The sequence below is a fragment of the Plecotus auritus genome, assembly GCF_963455305.1.
Source record: "Plecotus auritus genome assembly, chromosome: 1".
Lineage (NCBI taxonomy): Eukaryota > Metazoa > Chordata > Mammalia > Chiroptera > Vespertilionidae > Plecotus > Plecotus auritus.
This window is the reverse complement of record NC_137770.1, coordinates 71,140,636-71,165,122: the sequence shown is the minus strand read 5'-3', so window position 1 is coordinate 71,165,122 and position 24,487 is coordinate 71,140,636. Positions and strand designations below refer to the sequence as shown.

The window sequence follows — 24,487 nt, the reverse complement described above, 5'->3', positions numbered from 1 at the left end:
TGCCTTCCCCAAGAGGCTGTTTTCATTTAAGATGACCCATAGGATTAATTCTGTTCTGGGGTACAGCTCACTTCAGTACTAAGTAAACTCCATGGTCATGGACCCAGGTATCAGCATGGCCAGGGCCAATCCCAGATTCGGCATTCACCTAAAGTTTCTCTAGAGCAAAAAGCACAGCTTGTCACCATGGGTTTGCCTTAATGTTGTGCTGAGCCTTGTATACTGGTTAATTAAAACTCACCAATCAGATCACTAAAGCCGGAGGGGAGACTGCAGTTCTGGAGTTTGGTCTGTGTGCAGAATTCCTTTTTTTCACACCTCTTTCAGTAACAGGGTATTATAATGATAGCAGAAACACAGTCAAAACACATAAATAGCCCTAACTGGTTTGGCTCAGTGGATAGAGCGTCGGCCTGCGGACTGAAGGGTCCCGGGTTCGATTCTGGTCAAGGGCATGTACCTTGGTTGCGGGCACATCCCCAGTAGGGGGCGTGCAGGAGGCAGCTGATCGATGTCTCTCTCATCGATGTTTCTAACTTTCTATCCCTCTCTCTTCCTCTCTGTAAAAAATCAATAAAATATATTTTAAAAAATACATTTAAAAAAAAAAACACATAAATATCTGGAGCTCAATGGTTTTTAGCTTATAATTGACCATCCTACCTAAAAGCCTTCTTAGTAATGGGATTCCTATCACAATATCAGGCATTTCACTCTGCTTTTAAGATTTCCATCTACCAAACCCTTGGAATGTCCTGCGTAAGTCCAATGGGGGCACTCTAGACCAGCGGTCACCAACCTTTCGGACCTCACGGACCACCAGTTGGCGACCGCTGCTCTAGACTAAATTTCTCAGCCCAGGAAATAGAAAGCCAACAGCAGCTCCACTGGAAACACATTAGCCACAGTCAATGAGGCCATATAACTAGCATTCTAGGAGAAATAAAGGAGACACTGGCCTCTGATATCAGATCTTCCTGTCCTATGACCAGCCTTGCTAAAGCCTGTAGTGCCGCAGCAAGGCCTGCCAGAACGAGGCAGCTGCGTCCTGACAGTCATCTCCAGCAGGGCTGATGGTATTAGATTTCTCTTCAATCAGAGTGAGGGGAAGGGAAGCCCTGACTGTTTACATGCAAGGATCCTACTTCATGTTACTGGAGTCTTCGTCATGCATTTGCTCCTTCAGAAATCAGGAGACCTGGGGTCCAGTTTGGTTCTGCGGTGAACCTACTTGAGTGATCTTTGCCATGTCATTTCATCTCTCTAGGCCTTGGTTTCCTCATTTGTCGAAGAGCTAATCTCTAAAACGCTTCGAGTTTGCCATGACTTAACTGTAAAATAACAGCAGATATCTCAAGTTTCCTCAGTCGTAAATGGAAAGGAAAAAAATGGTAACTTTACTTTGGAGAAACTCGATAGACATCACCTTATCCAAGTAATCAAAGTTGATGTCACCTGTAATAAAACACATCCATATCATGTACCTCCAGATATGATTTAATGAGAAGGGCACATTACCTCTGTGATATTCTTCCCCCAAATCCATAACTTAGTTTAATCATGTAAAAAACATCAAGACAATTCAAGTTAGGGGACATTCTACAATATAACTGACAAGTACTCTTCAAAAGTGCGAAGGTCATGAGAGAGAAAGGCTATGGAATTGTTAGAGATTGAAGGACACTGAGGAGACATGATAAATGCAATTCAGGATCCTAATTTGGATCCTGCAATCGAAGGAAATAAAAAACCTTCTTGGAAGTACAAAGAAACCAAAATAGTCTTGTAGTTTAGTTAATAGAATTATACCAACACTAATTTCTTCATTTTGATCGTTGTGCCATGGTTATATAAGGTGTAAACATTAGGGGAAGTTGGGTGAATGGTATACAGGAACTCTAGTCTACCTTTGTAACACTTTTGTAAGTCTAAAATTACTCTAAAATTTAAAAATATTTTTCTTTATTGTTTAAAGTATTACATATGTCTCCCTGGCCATTCCCACCCCCTAAATTTTTTTTAAACTATGTGATTGTGGCTAGCTTATACTAGGCACTTTTTGAATGGTATGTGTTATAATTATAAGCAGATACATTGCTTCCAACAGTTGTTGAATCAAAGAAATATTTATTGGTGGAAAAGATAGTGATATGGAGCCATTAATTGGCCTGGTTGTTTTGATAGAAATCATTCTAGCCACAAATATTGCATGACCCTAGCTAAAATATGTTATAAAACTAGTTCTTTATCCTCGAAGAAGCTTCTGGGAATTGAAATATGCAGCTGTTTATGTGCTTATCTGCCCTTTGTTCATGGGCTCAGATTGGATTTCTCCCTGATAGTGTGCATTTCTACAGCCAGGTGGCTGGATAAAACTTGATTTTGGACCTGCTAATCTGAGAGGGTGTTTTATCCACAGCAATTGGTAGAGCAAAATGAATAGTTCTTTGCACTCTGTGTGTTTGATATTCCCATCCTGCTATGATAAGAGATTCATTTCTGTCGCACACTTATCTCAGTTGCTGACAGATGGAGCTGGCTTAGATAGCTGAGAAAAGAAAGGTCAAAGAGTGTGTGGCCCCGAGGCAGCTCCTCTCCTAGGGGCGTATCAGCCAAGAAACTTTCATTGTGTTGGCAAAGCAATAAGAAATGTAAGAAATCTCTCCTCTCATAGAGAAATTTCATTCAGCAGATACGCAACACGTATTTATTAAGAGCCTTCTACATATACTTAACTCTGAGGGTGGAATAGAGACCCGTTCCCACCTTCACAGAGCTTACAGTCTTGTGGGCAGACAGGAAGCTCAAAAAACAGAAACAATAAAATGTGGGTCACTGCTGTGAATTTCAAGGTGGGACAGGCAGAGCACTGAGCTGGGACTCAAACGTATGATGATGGAGAAAAAACTACCCGCCCCCTTTGCTTTCCATGCCATAGGTAAGTTTGAGGGTGGAAGACATTCCTTTCAGAGGCTCCTTCAGTGCAGGCGAGAGACATGCCTCTGATTAGAGACCTGTGACCACAGGATCCTGGCAGACTGCACCCATCCCAGTGCTGTACACGTGGGAGACGTTCCTGCTCATAGAGTGAGTGCTGATTTGCACCAATGAGTGGCTGTCACTCAACCTCATCTAACCTCAAAGTACTAAATTCAGATAGTCTCTAACAACATTTATTGAGTGCTTCAGACAATCCTGACATTATTTTACATGTTTTACAGAAATTAACTTAATTTTTGCAACTGCATAGCAGAATGACTATTATTATACCCATTTTATAGGTGAGAAAATGAGACATAGGAAACAAGGAAGAAATAAGTCACCTAAAATTACCCAAGCACTGCCAGTGAGCAGTAGGCCCAGGCTTTGCACCTCAGCAGTCAGCATCCAGAGGCTGCCCTCCTCTCTCTGCCTCTCCAGGAGAGCAAAGGTCTTCAGAGGGCCACGAGGATAGGCTGATGGTTCCTACAGGTGCAATTCCAGACACAGGGATCCTCAAAACTGCAACCCCGGTGATCAAGAGCATGGTTGTACTCCTATTGCAGCTGTCACTCCCCACCTTCTCTCATAGACTCTAACCTCGGGAACAGGCTGGGCTGCAGTCTAGGACAAGCATCCACTGAGCCACACTTGGAACGTGGCCATCTCCTTATAGTCTGAGCAGCAGTTACTGTGGGTCAAAGACGAGGCGTAGGCCAGGAGGCACTTCCCTTCCCCAGAGCCACTGCGCTCTCTTCTAAGAGCCCCGAAACCAACTCTTTCCGTGTGACGTGCCGGGGCCTGACCACCAACCTGGTTCAGTATCCAACACTGACTCAGATGACTGACATGGTATGCCTGGGTAATCTCCATTCAGATGCACTTTTTGTAACAGACTTGGTCCCAGTGTTTATTTTGGGGGTGGGGATAGACAAGAGGTGGCTAGGTCGAGTGGGCAAGAAGAGACAACTGAGAGGACTCTGCTGAGTCCTCCACCCAGATAGCTCCACTCAATGCAAATACCAGAACATTCCAGAAGATATACCAAATCCAGTTGAAATGTTCTGATATTCTAGAGTTTTAGAAAGTAAAATTCATGCCTTTAAAAATACCTATTCTCCTAGAATTGAGCATCTCACTCTTGTTAGTTTTTTTTCAATAAAGTTTTCCAATAATTTGGTAACCAATAGTTTGATGGTCTGTATAATGGCCAACTCAATAATGCATCAGAAGTTCTTCGCTAATTTTCAGTGTTCAACTTACTCAAATATTTCCCTTTCATCCCCTGACAGCACCAGCACTTAACAGCCACACGTAACCGTCCTTGCCGGGTCCCTCTCTCTCGGCCACGCAGTAGAGCTGCACGCTAGCCTCGCTCTTGCTTTCATACTCAGGATCTTTTTTCATGTCTATTTTTAGTTTTCCTGGTTCAAGCTTCTCCAGGCCACTGAAACACTAGCCTCACTTTCTTTCTCTCCCTCTGGCATACATGCTGCTGGTAGGAGCCCCCCAGGTAAAAATCGGGGCACAAATCCTTTACTGCTCCTTCCTCGGGAAAACTTACGGCTTCAAGATCACAGCTGAGTTTTTAAGATGAACGCAAGCTGGACGACCTTCTGATGGGCTTGAAACTTTGAATTGGATGTGGACATTTTTCTCTCAGATGACAGAATCACTCCAACTTCCCCTTTGCAGTTGCTTCCTTTCCTTGAAGGTAGCTGTATCTTGTTTTCTTTAAAACTGTTCTTTCCACGTTTGCCTGCCATGCCAACAGTCATTAGCCCATCTGTGGCCCCACAGACAGGGGCTGGGCCCAGGTCCCCAGGGCCAGTTCCCCTCCCGGCCCAGGGCAAGACCACTGAGGCCGGGGGTGCTAACCCAAGTGGCATCTATTCAGCCATCATCAGCCGCAATTTTCCTATCATCGGAGTGAAAGAGAAGACATTTGAGCAGCTTCATAAGAAATGTCTAGAGAAGAAGGTTCTTTATGTGGATCCTGAGTTCCCACCGGATGAGACCTCCCTCTTCTATAGCCAGAAGTTTCCCATCCAGTTCGTCTGGAAGAGACCTCCGGTGAGTAGCTTACTGGTTGCTGGTTGGGCTTTTGCCTCAGAGAAGTCCTCCCACCGAGCACCTCCCACAGCTCCAGGGTGCACATGGGCTGGGGGAAGGGGCCTGGCTGCAGCTCCACCAGGCCCGGTCCTCGGTGAGGCAGGGCTGCTTCTCTCTCTCTCTCTCTGAAAAACGTTTTGCTTTTTATAAAAGTCATTGGAACTCAGTTTAATTTATCCTATAAAAATAAACATTCCTTTCCCAGAACATATTCCAAACCATCCAGATCTAGCCTGTTTAAATATCTTGCACTTTTATAAGATTCCTTCAATTTCTTGGGCGACAGTCATGATGTTCTTCTTTGGTTTGCCAGCAGCCACGTCTTTCTGAAGCATGGATTTAAACCCTTTCTCTTCTAGCTGACTCTTCCAGCCTCAGGGTTTCATTTACAGTGAGCTACCAGGAGGAAAATCAGATTCTCCTGGATCCCTCCTCTGATCATCCCTCCATGTTCTTAATTCAAGAAATATTTGTTCTTAATTCAAGAAATATTTACTGAGCATCTACTAGACTAGAGTGCTTGTCAGGAGATAATGTTCAGGGACCATAAGGCAAGGGGAGCTCCCCTGGTTCAGGGAGAAATCATTTACTCTGAGGTCCAAAGCTATTGAGTAGTTTCATCAAGTTAAGCTGAGGCCAGTGCAATTCATTAGCCACGTGTGTTTTTTAACCTGGGATGAGATAGCCAACAACCCTGTTCTCACCTTGTGTGTGCCACAGGCTCCTTTCCTCTGCTGACGACTCTGTGTTAAGGCCAGAACTAGACCCAGGGCCCTCAGTTTAGAAGTGAGGACTTGAAAGAACTTCATTCTTTAACCCAGTTGCTGCCCTGCCGCTAGGGCACTAGACACGTCACACACACACACACACACACACACACACACACACACACACACACACACACACACGCCGCCATGCCTTCGGGGTAAGTCCAAAGCCCTTAGCTGAGATATAGGCCCTTCGAAAGCTGGTCCTGCCTACCTGTGCATCTCATCTCCACCCTCTCCCCTTGGACCCTGTCACATTCAGCTGCTCTGTGGTTCCAAGTCTTCTCATACCCAGAGGCCTTTGCTCATGCTGTCTGTCCATCTGTCTGGAATGCCCTTGTTTTCGCCTCACTTGCTTCTCCTCACTTTCTCTCCAAAACTCTGTTCAGGTGTCCCTTCGTGTCTGTTGCCCACCTTCTGAGAGCAGGGCCATTCCTGTTCATCTTTGAGCCCTCCTACCCAGCAACGGGCCAGGCCTTCAGTCGGTCCTCAGCTGCTGGTGAATGAAACCCCACATCTGAAGGCGCTGACCCCAAGAGTTAAGACAGCCCTGCCTGCCAAGGCTGGGAGTTCCTAAAAGCCTTTTCCAACACTACTGCAGAGAAAAAGCCAAAAAACATACTGTTTTTAGTAACATCATGGGTGGATTTTAGCCTTAAAAGCTAGACTTACATATTAATAAAAATGTTTTAAGGTTCTGTTATACTCGAAGCACTAGATCGGTCCTAAAAGTTATACTGTCAGTATCAGTGTGACACGAGGAGCACTGACACACCTGTCTGTCCCAAACTGTGCTCCCACCACCACCAAAAGTCCTGAATTTTCTACTGTTGCTAAAGGTCCAGGTAGCAAAGCCCACTCTTGGTTAAAATGCACCTTTCCCCTGAGGTTAAGATCGGGAAACACTGCCTGTCGGTTTATTAGCATAAATTAGCATATAGAATTAGAGATGATCAGAGTTGGAATGAATCCTAGAGATGTGGTCTAGCCCCCTCACAGACAGACAGGTGAAGTGATTAAGATCCAGAAAGAGCAAATGACTTATCTATAGTCACACACGTTGATTGAAGTTGAAAAACAGGAATGACTTCAGAACTTTCTGAAATGGAGATCACTCTTCGGGGACACGTTTTCCATGTGCTCCAGAGGTGCAGGGACGTTTGCCAGCCTTGAGCATTCTGGAAAGGAGACTGTGTCCTATGAGAGGCCCTTCCTGCTTTTACAATCTAATGCACAGAATCACTGAAAACCTATATGATTTTTTTCACAGTAAAGTATTACTTAGTCCAATCAGATGAGGAGGAGGGGAGAGTTATTCACAGCCAGCAATAATTCTAGTTAGGATAACATGCTGCTCTTTCAGTCCTTTCCTCCCAAAAGAAGATAGACTCGGGCCACCTATAATCTCCTCTCACCTGCTGACCTGAGCTACCTCACTGCCTCTCCTCCTCTACTAGAGAGCATCGTGCAGGGAGTCGGCAGGCCAAACAATCTGACTCCTCTCCCCTTTTCTAATGTGGTCTATTTCTAGGAGCAGAAAGCAAACAAGCCACATAATACTTCCCAATTGTTAAGCCACATTTTCTTAATGACAAACCCCTGGGTGGAAAAGAATGACTTCTAGAACAGAGCTTCTGGGAAACTGATGATTCTTGCCCAATATCACTGGGGACAGATGTGGGGGGATCACATGTGTCATTCTGTGTGGTGGGCGGCTTCAGTCGCATAACACTGCTGGCCTCTCTCCTCCCCTGGATGGATTTGTAAAGAGAACCTGGCTTTTTCTTCCTTTTTCCTCCTGGGAGCAATCTACCTGCTCCTCCTCCTGCCAGGTTTTGCAGAGGCAGGTCCCATAGGGAGCCCTGCAGAGGGCCTGGGCCACCTGCCACTACTGCTGGTGAATAGTAATGATAACAACCAATCTGGATTGAGAACACCTCGTATGACAGTAATTACTTTAAGGGCTTCCTTATATTAACTCATTTAATCTTCACAACAACCCTGTGAGGTGGGTACTAGTATTGTCCCCACTTTACAAATGAGGAAACTGGGTCTCAGAGGGATAAATAACTTGCTGCAGATCTCCCAGTTAGGAAGGGTAGGGTTGAGATTTGAACTCAGGCAGTCTGGTTCTAGAACCCCAGGGCGTAATTATGAAATCTATCTAATTCTGGGACTTAGCAGCCAATATCAGATTTATCAACAATAAATGTGGCAATTTGGACTCCTTCCTGCTCTACACTGATACCTATTTCTCTGCTGGTTCAAAACTCAGGCATGAAAATGAGGAGGCATTTATTGGGCCTACAACAGGCATTGAAGGACACCTCAGGGTTTGGCCCCCGGAAGCAGCAGGCTCTGTGAGCTGGAGATAGAATAGCACAGTGGCTAAGAGCCCACTCTCACCCACATTCAAGTCCTGGCCCTGCTACTTAATAATCATCGTCACGTATTTTTCTCTTTGCCGTAAGTTCCCCATCTGAAAAATGGAGAGTAATCATAACAGAAGAACCTACCTCATAAGGTTGTTGTGAAGATTGAATGAGTTAATGCACACCCAAGGTGTAAAGGGTGCCTGGCACATGAATGAGTGCCCCATAAACATGTTGTGCAGTCTTATCACCACTTACATCTGCTGTATAGTCTCCAAAAGAGGCAACACATCTTTCCAGCTTAATTTGTGTCCAGGACCAATCAACAGCCCGGGCTGGTGTAGGTCAGCAGTTACAGCATCAGCTTGCACACTGAAGGGTCTCAGGTTCAATTCCCAGTCAAGGGCACCTACCTGGATTGCAGGTTACATCCTTGGCCCTGGTCAGGGGTCATGTGGGAAGCAACCAGCCAATGTGTCTCTCTCACATTGATGTTTCTCTCTCTGTCTCCCTCTCTCCCTCCCTCCCTATCTTCCACTCTCTCTAAAAAACAACGAAAAGAATATCTTCAGGTGAGGATTTTTTAAAAATAGCTAATCACAGCAATGTATTTGAGTACTTCATGCTTGATCTAAATGAATCAATCCAACCGAACATGAGGTTATGTATGTGAGCAAGCCCCTCATGGGCACGTGACTGCTTTTACTTTAGGACAATTCCAGTCATTCACATTAAATACAAAATGTGTGTTTTATTATGAAAATGCAAGTACCAAACACCTCCACTTCTCCCCCAGCTCTTCCCATAGGAAACTTGCTCTCCCTCCTCTGCCCTCCAAGATCCTGGGGCTGAAAGCTGGGGCTCTGCATTTTCTCTTTGCAACTTTTTGCTCAGCTTTTTGTTTCCATTGGCTGTTGGGGGTTGGGAGAATTGACCACCTTCCCTTATCTTCAGATCCAGGGCTTTATACTTTGTTGGCAGTTACTGGGCCTCGAGGTCATAGGCTGCCTAACCTACCTCTTCCCCTCAAATCGGTTCGCATCCCTCCATCAGGGCCCCACCTTTTGCTAGGTCAGAGCTGGGTCTCATCTTCACCCACATTTCTCTGGTGTGTGCCTTCCCTCTTTGCTGTTATTGATTACAGCCCCATATGCTGCTGTGCTTTGCCTGGTTGGTCTAACCCCGTGGTCGGCAAACTCATTAGTCAACAGAGCCAAATATCAACAGTACAACGATTGAAATTTCTTTTGAGAGCCAAATTTTTTAAACTTAAACTTCTTCTAATGCCACTTCTTCAAAATAGACTCGCCCAGGCCATGGTATTTTGTGGAAGAGCCACGCTCAAGGGGCCAAAGAGCCGCATGTGGCTCGCGAGCCGCGGTTTGCCGACCTCTGGTCTAAACTGGTTCTTGGCCCTGTTCTTCCCCACAACTTGGGCCAACTAGTCCCCTCTGACAACACCTGGACCTCAGGAAACCTCCCAGACAGACAGCAGTCTCTTTGTATTCCAAGCAGGTGACTTTATTCCCTATAATTCTCATGCCTGGAAATCACTTGCATTCGACTCTTTTTAAGGATAGAGTTTATGTAAGTTTTCCAAGCTGCAATTCAACATGAATCATATCTCACCAAGTCTAGAAGATTTTGGTACTGGTACTTTCCTGATCTTATCAGGTGTCCAAAGAAAGTCATGACCGCCACCCAGCTGAATGCAATTGAAGGAAGATTTTCATGTAAGATGCATCACAATTTCAGAGATACTAAAATGTGAGGGGGGTGCTTTAGAATGGAAAAATAAGCCCGGCCAGTGTGGTTCAGTGGTTGAGCATCAATCTATGAACCAGGAGGTCACGGTTTGATTCCTGGTCAGGGCACAGGCCCAGGTTGGGGGCTCAATCCCCAGTGTGGGGTGTACAGGAGGCAGCCGATCAATGATTCTCTCTCATCGTTGATGTTTCTATCTCTCGCTCCCTCACCCTTCCTCTCTAAAATCAATAAAAAAAATACTTTAAGAAAAAAAAAAGAAAACAAATAAGACCCCTTTGTTATTTAACGCAGTTCTGCCATCTCCTTCCTACTCCTCTTCCCAAACCAATTCTTTCTCCCACACTGCCTATCATGGACTCAACCAGACCCGCTGGGTTTTGCTGCTGTCTGTCTGACTTGGTCTCCTGCCCCTTTCTGAGTCTCCATCATGCAGGCAGAACCAACTCCTCCCTTGTCCCAAGACTGTTACACTGCGGGGGGGAAAACCATTACATTCTTCAGATGAGGTCTTGTTACTACTGCAAATTATCTTTGATTTTTTTGCACCTATTTAGCCAAATGTGCTTAACACAGTGGTTGGCAAACTCATTAGTCATCAGAACGGCAAACCGCAGCTTGCGAGCCGCATGTGGCTCGTGAGCCGCAGTTTGCCGACTACTGGCTTAATAAATGTGAACCCTTAGCATGGCAGACACTTCCATTTCTCTCTTCAAGAGGGAAACTCATAAGGAAAAGTTAGGAAGATACTTGAGATTACAGAAGGAGTAATTTCTCTCTGGGGTGGACATGATTGTTTTCAATGGGGGGAAAATTTTTTAATTGCCGTTTACTTATAAAAGGAGGAGAACTAGAAACAAAAAAGGGATGGGGGGCACAGGGCAAGAGGCCACACGCTCCCGTGTCATCCCTCCTTTGACCTGACCCTCAAAAGTCTTTACTGATGATGAACTTGTGAAATGCCTGAGGCAAGTAACTTTGGGGTGAAGGGAGGAAGTTAGTACCTTGAATTTTACAGGCAGGACTGAACCAACACACCCAGAAGTCAGAGTGTGGAAAGCACAGGGGTGGAGAAAAAGAGGGAAGCATAAAGAAGCAAACTGCCAGGAACCCACTGAACCCTGGTGGGGTGAGGAGGCTCTGCCCTCTCAGAGGCCATGAAGTGGGGGTGTGAGATCTCCAAGGAACTGGGAGGCCCCAGCTAACACCTGGGAAGCATTCTGCTGAAGAGAAGCTGATGCTTGCTTTACCATTTTCATCCAACCTTCAACTTTAAATAGTCACCATCAGAACTATTAGAAGTTTATTACATTCTCCCAGAACACCCGGAATATAGGTTTAAAACTGCTATTAAAAACTCCTTATACATCATAAGATTGAAAATGTTTGGGAACTGCTTCTTTCAGCTATTTCAGATAAATGGATGCCCCATCTCCTTCAATAACGATTAGTTTCTTTCATAGTCTGAAAAGTCATCCTTATTTCTAGCCAGAACTCTTGCAGCCACAATTTTATCACATTATCTCTAGCTCAGAACCAGAAGACAGCGAAACAGAGTCGGCTGATTTCCTCTATATGATAATTCTCCCAACTCGTGAATAACATCATCCTTCCTTTACTTGCTTTTCAGCTCAAATACTCATAGACTCCTTTAACTTTACTCCCTAGGTATGATTTTTTTCCAACGCTGGGGAGGTCAGTGCTATGATCCATGTTTAGTCGATCCTCATTATTCATGGATACTAGTGAATTCACTACTCATTAAAATTTCCTTGCAACCCCACAGTCAGTATCCATGGTCATTTGTGGACATGTGTAGGGCAGTGAAAAATTTGAATCACCCTATGAGCGGGTTCCCAACTGAAGTCAAACAAAGCTACACTCCACCTTCTTATTTCAGTCCTTCTCACAGTCTAGTTAGTGTCACATTTTTCATATGTATGTGCTTCTTGTTGGTGATTTCTCTGTTTAAAATGTCGCCCGAGGGAGAAACCAAGATGGTGACATAAGTAAACACCTAAACTGCTGCCTCACACAACAATATCAAAACTACAACTAAAAGACAAAACGGACACCATCCAGAACCACAGGAAAGCGGGCTGAGTGGAAATTCTACAACTAGAAGGAAAGAGGAAAGCACATTGAGACTCAGAGGAGCTGCAAAAGGCTGAGGTACGGAGACGCGCGCATGGAGAGGACGAGCAGCTGATTGCACGGGCAGCTGAGTGCACGGCTGGCTTTCTAAAGTGGGAGGGAGACGGAAGCTCCCGACTGCGCTGAACTCCAGTCCCGGGCGAGATGCTGGGACACCAGACTCATTCGGGGGGAATCTGGACTGTCAGGAAAAGAGAAAGCACACCGACACTCAGGGGAGCTGTGGAAGGCAGAGGTCCAGAGGCGCATGCGCACAGAGAGAACTGACTGCTGAGTGCAGAGTGCACGGGCAGCTGAGTGCGTGGCTGGCTTTCTAAAGCGGGAGGGAGACGGAAGCTCCCAACTGCGCTGAACTCCAGTTCTGGGCGAGTTTCTGGGAACCCAGACTCATTCGGGGAGAAACTGGACTGTCTGGCAGCGGGCGAAACTCAAGGGCAGCTTTCTCTCAAAGGTGCTTGCAGCGATTACCGAGGGACACTGAGACCCAGGGGCCTCATAGGGCAGGGCTGACGGGAAGCCAATGCTGTCTGTTCCGCCCTGAGACTCCGCCCCATCCAAGCTGAGCACAGAGGCTTTTGCAATTTTGCAAGTCTTGTCTCATAAGGCTGTCTCCAGCACAGAAGTTCTCCCAACGTAGACACAGCTGATCCTCATAGCCACTTGGCCGAGAAGTCAATTCCTCCCAGTGATACCAACAACAATCAAGACTTAACTACAATGCTGTGCACACAGTCCACAAAGGGGTGCACCAAGAGTGTCCACCTCAGGTAACTGGGAAGGCTGAGCCACTGTGCCCTAGATGACACCTACCACACAAAGCTACTCTACAAACTCAGGGAAGCAACGAAAATGCGGAGACAAAGAAACAGATCACAAATGAAAGAAATGGAGGAAAGCAAACAACTGGATATAGAGTTCAAAACCACGGTTATAAGGTTTTTCAAGAATTTCCTAGAAAAGGCCGATAAATTGCCAAAACCGGTTTGGCTCAGTGGATAGAGCGTCGGCCTGCGGACTGAAGGGTCCCGGGTTCGATTCCAGTCAAGGGCATGTACCTTGGTTGCGGGCACATCCCCAGTGGGAGGTGTGCAGGAGGCAGCTGATCGATGTTTCTCTCTCATCGATGTTTCTAGCTCTCTATCCCTCTCCCTTCCTCTCTATAAAATACCAATAAAATATATTTTAAAAAAAAAAAAAAGAAAAGAAAAGGCCGATAAATTTAGCGAGACCCTCGAGGATATGAAAAAGGACCAACTAGAAATTAAACATACACTGACTGAAATAAAAAATATTATACAGAGACCTAACAGCAGACTAGAGGAACACAAGAATCAAGTCAAAGATTTGAAATACAAAGAAGCAAAAAACACTCAACCGGAAAAGAAAAAAGGATCCAAAAACTTGGAGATAGTGTAAGGAGCCTCTGGGACAACCTCAAGCGTACCAATATCTGAATTATGGGAGTGCCAGAAGAAGAGACAGAGCAAGATACTGAAAACCTATTTGAAGAAATAATGACAGAAAACTTCCCCCACCTGGTGAAAGAAATAGACTTACAAGTCCAGGAAGCGCACAGAACCCCCAAGACACATCATAATTAAAATGCCAAGAGCAAAAGACAAAGAGAGAATATTAAAAGCAGCAAGAGAAAAACAGTTAATTACCTACAAGGGAGCACCCATACAATTGTCAGCTGATTTCTCAACAGAAACTATGCAGGCCAGATGGGAGTGGCAAGAAATATTCAAAGTGATGAATAGCAAGAACTTACAACCAAGATTACTCTACCCAGCAAAGGTATCATTCAGAAGTGAAGGTCAGATAAAGAGCTTCACAGATAAGAAAAAGCTAAAGGAGTTCATCAACACCAAACCAGTATTTAAGAAGAGGAAGAAGAAGAAAAAGGTAAAGATAAAAATTATGAACAACAAATACATGTCTATCAACAAGTGAATCTAAAAATCAAGTGAATAAAAAATCTGATGAACAGAATAAATTGGTGAATATAATAGTATCAGGGGCATAGAAAGGGAGTGGACTGACAATTCTCAGGGGGGAAGGGGTGTGGGGGGTGCGGGAAGAGACTGGACAAAAAGCGTACACCTATGGATGAGGACAGTGTGGGGGAGGTAAGGGCAGAGGGTGGGGTGGGAACCGGGTGGAGGGGAGCTATGGGGGGAAAAAAGAGGAACAATTGTAATAATCTGAACAATAAAGATTTATCAAATTTTTAAAAAAAATAAAACTTAAAAAAAAATGTCCCCCAAGCCTAGTGCTGAAGTGCTGTCTAGTGTTCCTAAGTTCAAGAAGGATATGATGTGCCTGAGGGAGAACGTATGAGTGTTAGATAAGCTTCATTCAGGCATTAATTATGGTGCTGTTGGCTGTGAGAGCAATGTTAATGAATCAATAATATATAGTAGAGCAGGCGTCTTTAAACAAAAACACACATAAAATAAGGTTGTGTATTTATCAGTTGATGAAAATGTGTGATCAAAGAGACTTCCAGGAACCTAGTCCTGTGTTTCCTCCAGGAGCAACGGCTCAGTATTCACTAAGTCAGCGTTCACAGCAACTTTATAGAACGTAACTACTATGAACAAAGAGAATCACCTGTATTTCCTATGTGCTCTGTATTCTTAAATATCACAACTCGAAACAATACTCCATTCAGAGTGTGAACAGTACGAAACATGGCAACACATTTTAATCCATTGCAGTCATTGTTCTTTTTGATGTTCAAATTGACCAGTCCTTGAAGAGTGGGAACAGCCCCGCCCCAGCCTATAAGTGACCTGTATCATTGACATGACCCCATTAATCTCGAATAGCTTCTTTGTTTTCTGGCCACAACACAGTGACCCAGGCTCATTATATATAGTTCTTGCCCCAGACCTGGAATGAATCATTTCTTTAAGGAGCCTGGTTCCTTTTAGCCTGAAACGGAGTTAAAGAAAAGGGGTGAAATGGAGAGGATAGCTGACCACCAACCTCCTAGGACCCAGTGCTTGGCCGTTACATCAGTGCTCTTAACTTGGAAACTTCCTGCAACCCGTGCTGACATGGCGTCTTTCGTGTGCCCCATGGCCTCTATAATTAACACTCCACCCTGTGCATCTTCCCAGCCAAGAGTTCACTTGACCTGTTACTCAATAGGAAAGAAGAAATCTAGGTTGACACAAAATAAAAGTTACTCCATGCCAGTGTGAGTGTGAGATGAGAGGAAGGGAACAGAAGTACAGAAACACCCAGGCTGTGAGCATGAGCCCTCTGTTCTTAGGGCACAGGACACAGTCCCTGCATAGCTTCTTCTCTCAGGGATATCTGCTTGTAATCTGTTTTAGAGAGCCATCTGTCAGACAGTTTGGAGAGAAGTGGGATCCCTAGGCTAGCCATAAAGAGGAAGAACTGGGGGCATTGTGCAGAGTGGTTAAGACCACTGGATTTAGAACCAAACAAACCTGGTTGGAGCCCTGGCTCTGCCACTAGCAAGTCACATAACTCTCTAAGTGTTGCTTTTCTCTTCTGTGATGGGATAATGCTATTTTATCTTGTGGCTGTTCTGAGCCAGCATCCATAAAGTCCTAGTAGGTGCTCAAGGTAAGGCAGCAATCACTATTAACATAGGACACAAGTATAACAATGATGAAGTAAGTACACAGGCTTTAAAAGTCAGACAAACTTGATTCAAATCCCAACTCCACCTCTTAACAATGTAACCTCAAGCAAGTTACTGACCATTCCTGGGCCTAACTTTCCTCATCTGTGAAAGGAAAATAAAAGTTTCTCCGTCATAGAGTTGTTTAAGAATTGAATGAGATATTTGTATATGACATGCTCAGCACAATGAGTCAGTAAATAGTGATGATGGTAATTGAAAGGCAAAATGAGGTACCCAGTTGAGAGCCAGCCTCCCTCTTTCTACTCAGCAAAGAATCCTGACAGTGCCATCCTGGGGGTGGAGGGGAGCAGGCTTAAGTGTTGGTGAAAGTGACAATTCTATAAATAATTTTAGGACTGCCTTTCATTACATTCCAAAGACAGCACCTCCTCCTGAGGTCATGACTGGGACAGAGCTCTAGACATCATGGTGAACATACTGAAATAACAGCAGTACGATGGGACAGGCAGGAACAGAAATAGCCAAGAAATGTATGGAAAGATGCATTTCCTTGATTATAAATAAGTCAGAGCATCTTTTTATACACTTATGTATTTCTTGACCATTTGTTATCTTGCTGTCCATGTTCGTTAGCTGTCCATTTTTCTATTGAGTTGTCTTTTTCAACTTAAATTGTAGATATTCTTTACATATCCTGATACTAATCACTTATTGGTCAGATGTACTATATATATATCTTCTCCCACTTTGTGAATTGCCTTTTCACTCTCTTAAAGGTATTTTTAATTTTAAAAAATTCTTAATTAAAAGTTCTAAATTAATTCTTAATTTATTATTTTTTCCTTTATGGTAAATGCTTTATGTGTTCTGTTAAAGTTTTTCCTAAACCAAAGTCATTCTTCTTTATTATCATTTAGAAACTTTATTTTTCTGCCTTTATATTTGGGTCTATAATCCATCTGGAAATGAGTTATGCATGTAATATAAAAATATGGATCACATTTTGTTGTTTTCCATGTGGATATTCAAAGGTGCCAGCACAATTTATTTAAAAGACAACCCTTCCTCCACGGTTTTGCAATACCACTTTTAAATAAATCAAGTTCTATCAATGTGTGGTTCTGTTTACGCACTCTACTGTGTTTTATTTGCGTTTATTTGTCTATTTTCGTGCCAATGCCACACCTCGTGCCAATAAATCTTGATATCCAGTAGAGCAAGTCCTCCCAACTTGGTTTTTCTTCTTCAGTATTGTTTTAGCTATATCTGACTTTCTCTTTAGATTTTAGAAACAGTGTTGAGTTTCACAAAAACGAGTATGGGGATTTTCACTGAGATTACATTGAATCAATGTAGAGGAATGCACATCTTGACAATATTGAATCTTCCTATCCATGAAGAAGGGATGGCCCTCCATTTAAATAGTTCTCCATTAGTGTATCTTTCAATCAAGTTATTTTATTTTTACTGTAAAGGTCTTGAATATCTTTGTCAGATTTATTCCTAGGCATCTTTTGTTGTTATTTTTATAAATGGCATCTTCCTTAAAAATTGTACTAGATTTCTCAAGCACAAATATTCATTTGACTCATATCTTATAAATTCTTAATAATTCTAATAATTTGATTGCATATCCCAAGATATTGGGCTATAGTCTCTATGTTTCTATAGTTAGGTGAGTTGCCCAGTACATTATGCACAACTGTATTCACCAGCCCAATTCTTGTGTTATTGTGCTAGTTAAACCCTCCAGAATAATTTTAATAACAAAGGAGCTAACAAGAATCTTCATCTGGTTCCCAAATTTAAAGGGGATATCCTTAATGCTTCACTGTTGATTATATTTACTGTAGACTTATTTGTAGATACAACTTATCATTAAGAAGTTCCCCTCTATTCCTGCTTTGCTGAGAATTTTTTTTAAATCATAAATGGAAAAGAAATAAAATAAGGATTGTTGAACTTTATCAAATACTTTTTTGGCATTACTTAAGAAAATCATGTGATTTTCCTCCTTTAAACAATTACATTAATAGAGTTTTCCAATGTTGACCCCTTGCATACTTAGAATAAACCAAACTTAGAATGTATTATTATTTTTTCTTTAATCTTACCCAAGGATATTTTTTCCTTTGATTTTCAGACAGAGTGGAAGGGAGGGAGGAGGAGAAGGGAGAGAGAGAAACATTGAAGTGAGAGAGACACATCGGTTGGTTGCCTCCCACCCATGCCACGACTGGGCTGGAGATTGAACCTGTAACTCAGGCACGGGCTCTTGACCAGAAATCTAACCCGAGATCCTTCAGTCCGTAGGCCAGTACTCCAACCACTGAGCCAAACAGGCCAAGGCGGAATGTATATCTTTTTTTACACATCACTAAATTTAGTTTTGAAAGTTTTTTATTTAAGCTTTTGCATACATAGTTGAGACTGGCCTTTTATTTCTCTTTCTTGTGCTGTCCTGTTATGTTATCAAGGTTACACTAGCCTCATAAAATGAGTGGGAATGTTTCTTCTTTTATTCTGTGAAATAGATTGTGGTAAGATGAAAACTATATGTTCCTTAAATATTTGGTAGAATTTTGCCAGTATTTTCTTAAGGGAATATTTTTATTTATTGATGCAACCTCTTCAAAAACTATGGGATCATTTGAAATTGGTTTTCTTTTTGATACAGTAGTAATATTTATTTTTCTAGGAATTTGTAGTGACCCTTTTTAACTCTAAGAAAGCTTTGTAGTTTTTTTGTTTGTTTCTGTGCCTTTTTTTTTTTTTTTGCTCTAAAATCAATGTTGTTAGATATTAATGTAGGTATGCAAGCTTTGGGGGCAAGATTTTGTTTTACATATATGTAATTTTTTATTCTTTCACTTCCAACATTTCTATGTCCTGATGTCTTTGGTGTATTTATTATAAACTATTTGTAACTCTTTTTAAAAATCCAGTCTGAAAAACTTTGTCTTTTAACGGGAGATTTCAGTCTGTTTGCATTGATTCTGAGCATTGATATATTTTGAATTTATTTCTACCATATATCATAACCTTTCTGTTTGTATTGCTTTTTTAATGTTCCTTTTTTCCTCCTTATGTCTGTTTTTTAAAAATCGATTAAAAGTGTTTTCTCTCACTTTTTTTTCTTCCTACTAATTTGGAAGTTATTGACTATTTATGTTTTTTCTATAGTTGCCCTAAATTGTTGACATACCTATTATTTTGATAAAGCCTGAAATTGGTCAATAGTTTTATTTTCCTCATAAATAATATGAACACTATATAGCACTTTAATCCCAAGTACTCCTCCCATAACTAATATGCCATTGTTTTTCAGAATTTTAGCTCTATCTTCATTTTTCAACCTTAAAAATTAGACAATGATATGTTTAACAGTCAATATTTGCTTAGGTTTACACATGTTTACCACTTTCCTTGCTTACTGTTCCATCTTGAGTCTTTGACTTTTCGTTCCAGTATAATTTTACTTTTTCCTAAATTACATTGTTTAGAAGTTCTTTTAGTGAATGTCTACTTATAATAAGCATTTCAATATTATTTGTATGCAATTTGCTTTCACTCTTGAAATAGTTTTCCTGAGTAATCAATTCTAGGTTGATTCTCAGTACTGTCTCCTACCTTACACTGTTGTTGAAATCAGGAGTAATTCCTAGTAGCTGCTTTCCTGTAATAGGCCATATGCCTTTTCTCTCTGACTGCTTTAAGACCTTCTCTCTGTCTGTCATATTCTGCAATATCACTTTGTTATGTGTAAACATATGTTGCTTTATATCTTTCCTGCTTAGGATTCATTAGGATTCTTGATTCGGAGGATTGAACTCATTGATCAATTGTAGAAAATCTCTTAGAATATTAATTCTCCCCATATTTTCTATTATCTTCTTCTAGAACTCCAATTAGATATATGCGGAACTTACCTGGCTTTATCTCACATATATCTTAACCTCTTTTTCTTCCTTTTTCTTTTTTTAAAAAAAATTCCCATCTCCTTGATTCTCTGTGTGGCATGTTAAGTGACTTCTCCTGATCTAGCTTCCAGTTCACTAATTTTCACTTCAACATCACCTAATCCAATGATTAAATTTCAATGTGTGAAACTTATTTGAGTTCTGCTTCAAAAATAAAAGCAGTTAGTCCTAACTGGTTTGACTCAGTGGATAGAGCATTGGCCTACGGACTGAAGGGTCCTGGGTTTGATTCTGGTCAAGGGTTTGATGCCTGGGTTACGGGCTCAATCCCCAGTAGGGGGTGTGCAGGAGGCAGCCGATCAACGATTCTCTCTCATCATTGATGTTTATATCCTCTTTCTCCCTTCCTCTCTGAAATCAATAAAAATATATTTTTTTGAAAATAAGAAAAAGGAAACATTTATACAGAAAGAAAATATAACACAGGATACCACCTAGTTAAGAAGTGAACAATATTTTCCTAATAATACTAAAGAAAACACTGAATTTTAATTTTACCAAAATGTATAATATAACTATTTGGGGAAGATGGTGGACACAATATAATGTGAGAAGCCTAAATCTCACTCACTAAATAGGAATTCTATTGATACTTGCTAAAAATAATAAATTAAAAAGTAATAATATAAGCATATTTTTTAGAAACATAGCAGTAAATACTAGAAGAATTAGCTTTAAAAATTGAAAGTGGCTGTCTCTAAGGAGAGAGATTTGCAGGTGGCGAGGATTTGCAGGGCAGGAGACTGCTATTTTTCTATGTACTTTTGTATTTTGTATTTTTAAAAACCTTGTTGATGTATAAACTGAACAAAAATAAGGTTATTTCTTAAAATATCTAACCTCGCCCAGCCAGTGTGGCTCAGTTCAATTCCTGGTCAGGGCACATGCCCAGGTTGCGGTCTCGATCCCCAGTGTGGGGTGTGCAGGACAGTTGATTTAATGATTCTCTCTCATCATTGATGTTTCTCTCTCTCTCTCTCTCTCTCTCTCTCTCTCTCTCTCTCTCTCTCTCTCCCTCCCTCCCTCTCTCTCTCTCTCTCTCTCTCTCTCTCCCTTCCTCTCTGAAGTCAATACAAATATATTAAAAAGAAAAGAACTGACTTCAAAAATTATTTTGCCCTGGCCTGGTAGTTGGTTAGAGCATCGTCCCCATATGCCAAGGTTGTGAGTTCGATCCCCGGTCATGGCATATACAAGAATCAACCAATAAATGCATAAATAAGTGGAACAACAAGTCTCTCTCTCTCTCTCCCCCCCACTTCCTCTCTCTTCTCTCTCTCAAATCAACAAATAAAAATTTAAAAATAAGAAATTAAAAAAAAACTATTTTGAGCTATGATAGTACCCTGTAATGCTAAAGTCATGGTTTCTGACTCTAGTGGACATAAGGATCTCCTGGTATTCTTATTTAAATTGCAAAGTCTCAGAATCCTACCAAAAGTATTTGAATCCTTGGGTCTGGAATGAGCCCTCGGAATCTGCATTTTGAACTGACATCCCAGGTGATTCTGATGTTGGTAGTCCATTTACAGAGTTAATGAGCAAAGGGAGACAGCATCCTCCAAGCGGGCAGGCTGCCAGACCTGAGGTGCCACCCGCATCGGCTCCCGGCTCTCACATCAGCACTGCCCATTGATGCATGGTGAAACTTTGAAAAGGCTGAGCTGTCTTGTGAATATAATTCTGACACACATTTATCCTCCTTCCCCACCCATCACATTCTCTGCCCCATAGGTCCTGAATTTTGCAACTGTGGATGTCTGTTCACTGCCACTGGGGCCCACTCTAACGGGGACTTTCATTTGAGGTTGAGTCACCTACCCTCTTGGTCCCTCTAGCAGATTAGAGTCCCTAAATGGCCAGTCAAGGTCTTTGGGGGGATGGGGCAGGGACATCAGGAGAATGAAGGCTTCATTAACCTCAGACAATGGCTTGGGCAGATTCCTTCTATGCATTCAGCAGCCTGTATAGGATTACTGTATACAGCATGTTTCGAAGGCCTCATGCTATATCCCATTGGCCACCAGTGTCAAAGGCATGAATGCCTTTTGCTGAGGCAGGGTAAGCCTCTGTAACTATATTTTCTCTTTTTTAAAAAAGAATCCCAGCCCTAGCTGGTTTTGCTCAGTGGGTAGAGCGTTGGCCTGCAAACTGAAGGGTCCCAGGATCGATTCGGGTCAAGGGCACATGCCCTGGTTTCGGGCTCGAACCCCAGTAGGGGGATGTGCAGGAGGCAGCCAATCAATGTTTCTCTCTCATCGTTGATGTTTCTCTCTCTCTCTCCCTCTCCCTTCCTCTCTGAAATCAATAAAAATATATAATAAGTAAATAAATATGAAAATAAATAAATAATCTCAGCAAGGCCTGTCCTGGGGCTGTCCCTCGCTCTCTCACTCCCCTTGCTGGCTCTCCGACTGGTCTGGTGTTGCCCCTTGACTGTGGGCTCAGGGGCCTCCAGCCCAAGCTGCTGACTCTAACCACAGCCTCGCTCTGGGCTGCGTTCATTTGCATCGCGCTGCTGAGGGTGGAAGGCTAAATAGGCTCCGACCCATTCACGAGAGGATTAGGCCTGGACTGAGGGCGCAGTGAAGGCCCAGCTCCACTCCCTGAGCCGTCACCATGCCCTACATGCTGCCAGGATTCTTCTGTGAGCGTGTGATCCGGGAGAGGGACAGGAGAGACGGAGAGGGCACTGTCACACAGCCCCTCAGGTTCGAGGGGCAGGATTTTGTCATTCTCAAACAACAGTGTCTGGCTCAGAAGTGCCTCTTTGAAGACCATGTGTTCCCAGCTGGTGTTCAGGCCCTGGGTTCCCATGAGCTGAGCCAGAAAACTAAGATGAAGGCCATCACATGGAAAAGACCAAAGGTAGGGATGGGAGCTTTGCTGCTTCAACAGACAGCTCCTGGGGCAGGAGGTCAAGTGGTCCAGAGCCTGAGGCCATGGATCCTCACGCTGAGCCAGTGGCTTATCAAGGTTCTCCTCCCCAGGTGCCCTCACAATGCCTTCCTGCTTCCTCCTGAAATGGATGTCATGTTCTGTTCCTGAGTTAGAGATGATGATAGTATTTCATAGGTCCCTGAGACTGTAAATACCTTTAAGAGAGCTAATGCACTGACTTAAATTTATAGTGAAATGGTAAATGTAATTGATTATCATGTCTCTTCTTAAAAGCAGGTATTCTGGGGGTGGGAGAGTGGGGTTAAGAATACTAAGGCTCACCGTTTCAAGGAGAGATCTGTGCAGGATGGTGAACAGTTAGGAAACAGGAGGCTGCAGGAGGCTGAGACTTGCCTTTCGAACCTCTCATGAAAGGCTGGGTCACGAGTGACGTGCCACTTCTGTTTAAACAGAAAGGTTCACGCTGACCAGTCAGACTCCTCATAGAGTGAAGCCATGTGCTCAAGGACACTTTACTGTGCAGCTGAGGAGCCCGTTTGTTCCCGCCGAATAGAGAAACGTACTTGGGGATATGCAGGACCAGAGCCTCTCCCTGCATGGAGGCTCTGATAACCCCCGAAGGTTTACTGCATGTAGAGCAGGCAAGGAACTGTCTAGATCAGTGGTCTGCAAGGCGGGGGTGTGCATCCCAATGGGTCTGCAAGCTGGTCCATTGGAGTGCATGAAAAACATTTGAACCAGTTGTTTTTCAAATAAACTTCCCATTACTTTTTTTTCCCTCTTCCATACTGTACTCTTTGGAAGACTGTCATTAAACATAAGTCCATCCTACAGGAGTGGGAGTTATGTTCTGCCGCCTTTTATTTACATAAAGTATTGAGAATTCTGCATGGCAACTTTGTCTATTCTCTCCATTTATTTATGTATTCAATCACTTATTTATTTCATTGTAGTCTAGTGGATAGTTATTTTGTATTTTGTATTGTAATCAAGTATTGCTTTATTTTCTTGCTCTTATTATTTCAGCTTTAGCCATTACGAATTCTTTCAGTTGACACCTATCCCTTTGACATATCCTTATTGCTGTGAGGATTATTATTTTTTCTTTATTAAGGTATTACATATGTGTCCTTATCCCCCCATTGTCCCCCCAACCCCCCACTCATGCCCTCACTCCCTGTTGTCTGTGTCCATTGGTTAGGCTTATATGCATGCATACAAGTCCTTTGGTTGATCTCTTCCCCTTACCCCCACCCTCCCCTACTTTCCCTCTGAGGTTTGACGGTCTGATCGATGCTTCTCTGTCTCTGGATCTGTTTTTGTTCATCAGTTTATGTTGTTCATTATGTTCCACAGATGAGTGAGATCATGTGATATTTATCTTTCTCTGACTGGCTTATGTTGCTTAGCATAATGCTCTCCAGTTCCATCCATGCTGTTGCAAATGTTAAGAATTCCTTCTTTTTTACAGCAGCTTAGTATTCCATTGTGTAGATGTACCACAGTTTTTTAATCCACTCATCTGCTGATGGGCACTTAGGCTATTTCCAAATCTTAGCTATGGTAAATTGTGCTGCTATGAACATAGGGGTGCATATGTCCTTTCTGATTAGTGTTTCTACTTTCTTGGGATATATTCCTAGAAGTGTGATTACTGGGTCAAATGGGAGTTCCATTTTTAGTTTTTTGAGTAAATGCCATACTGTTTTCCACAGTGGTTGCATCAGTTTGCATTCCCCCCAGCAATGCAGGAGGGTTCCTTTTTCTCTGCATCCTCACCAGCACTTGTCGTTTGTTGATTTGTTGATGATAGCCATTCTGACAGGTATGAGATGG

The 24,487-nt window shown here is 42.7% G+C and overlaps 1 protein-coding gene across 1 annotated transcript in view; it reads left to right on the top strand.

Moving 5' to 3' along the window:
• Positions 1-4,425: 4,425 nt before the first annotated feature.
• Positions 4,426-24,487, top strand: part of CAPN3 (calpain 3) — a 48,260-nt gene continuing 28,198 nt past the window's right edge. The window contains exon 1 of the mRNA XM_080672082.1: positions 4,426-5,052. Coding sequence (XP_080528208.1) covers positions 4,744-5,052 — 309 coding nt within the window. The 5' untranslated portion in view covers positions 4,426-4,743. The remainder of the gene's footprint in view (positions 5,053-24,487) is intronic.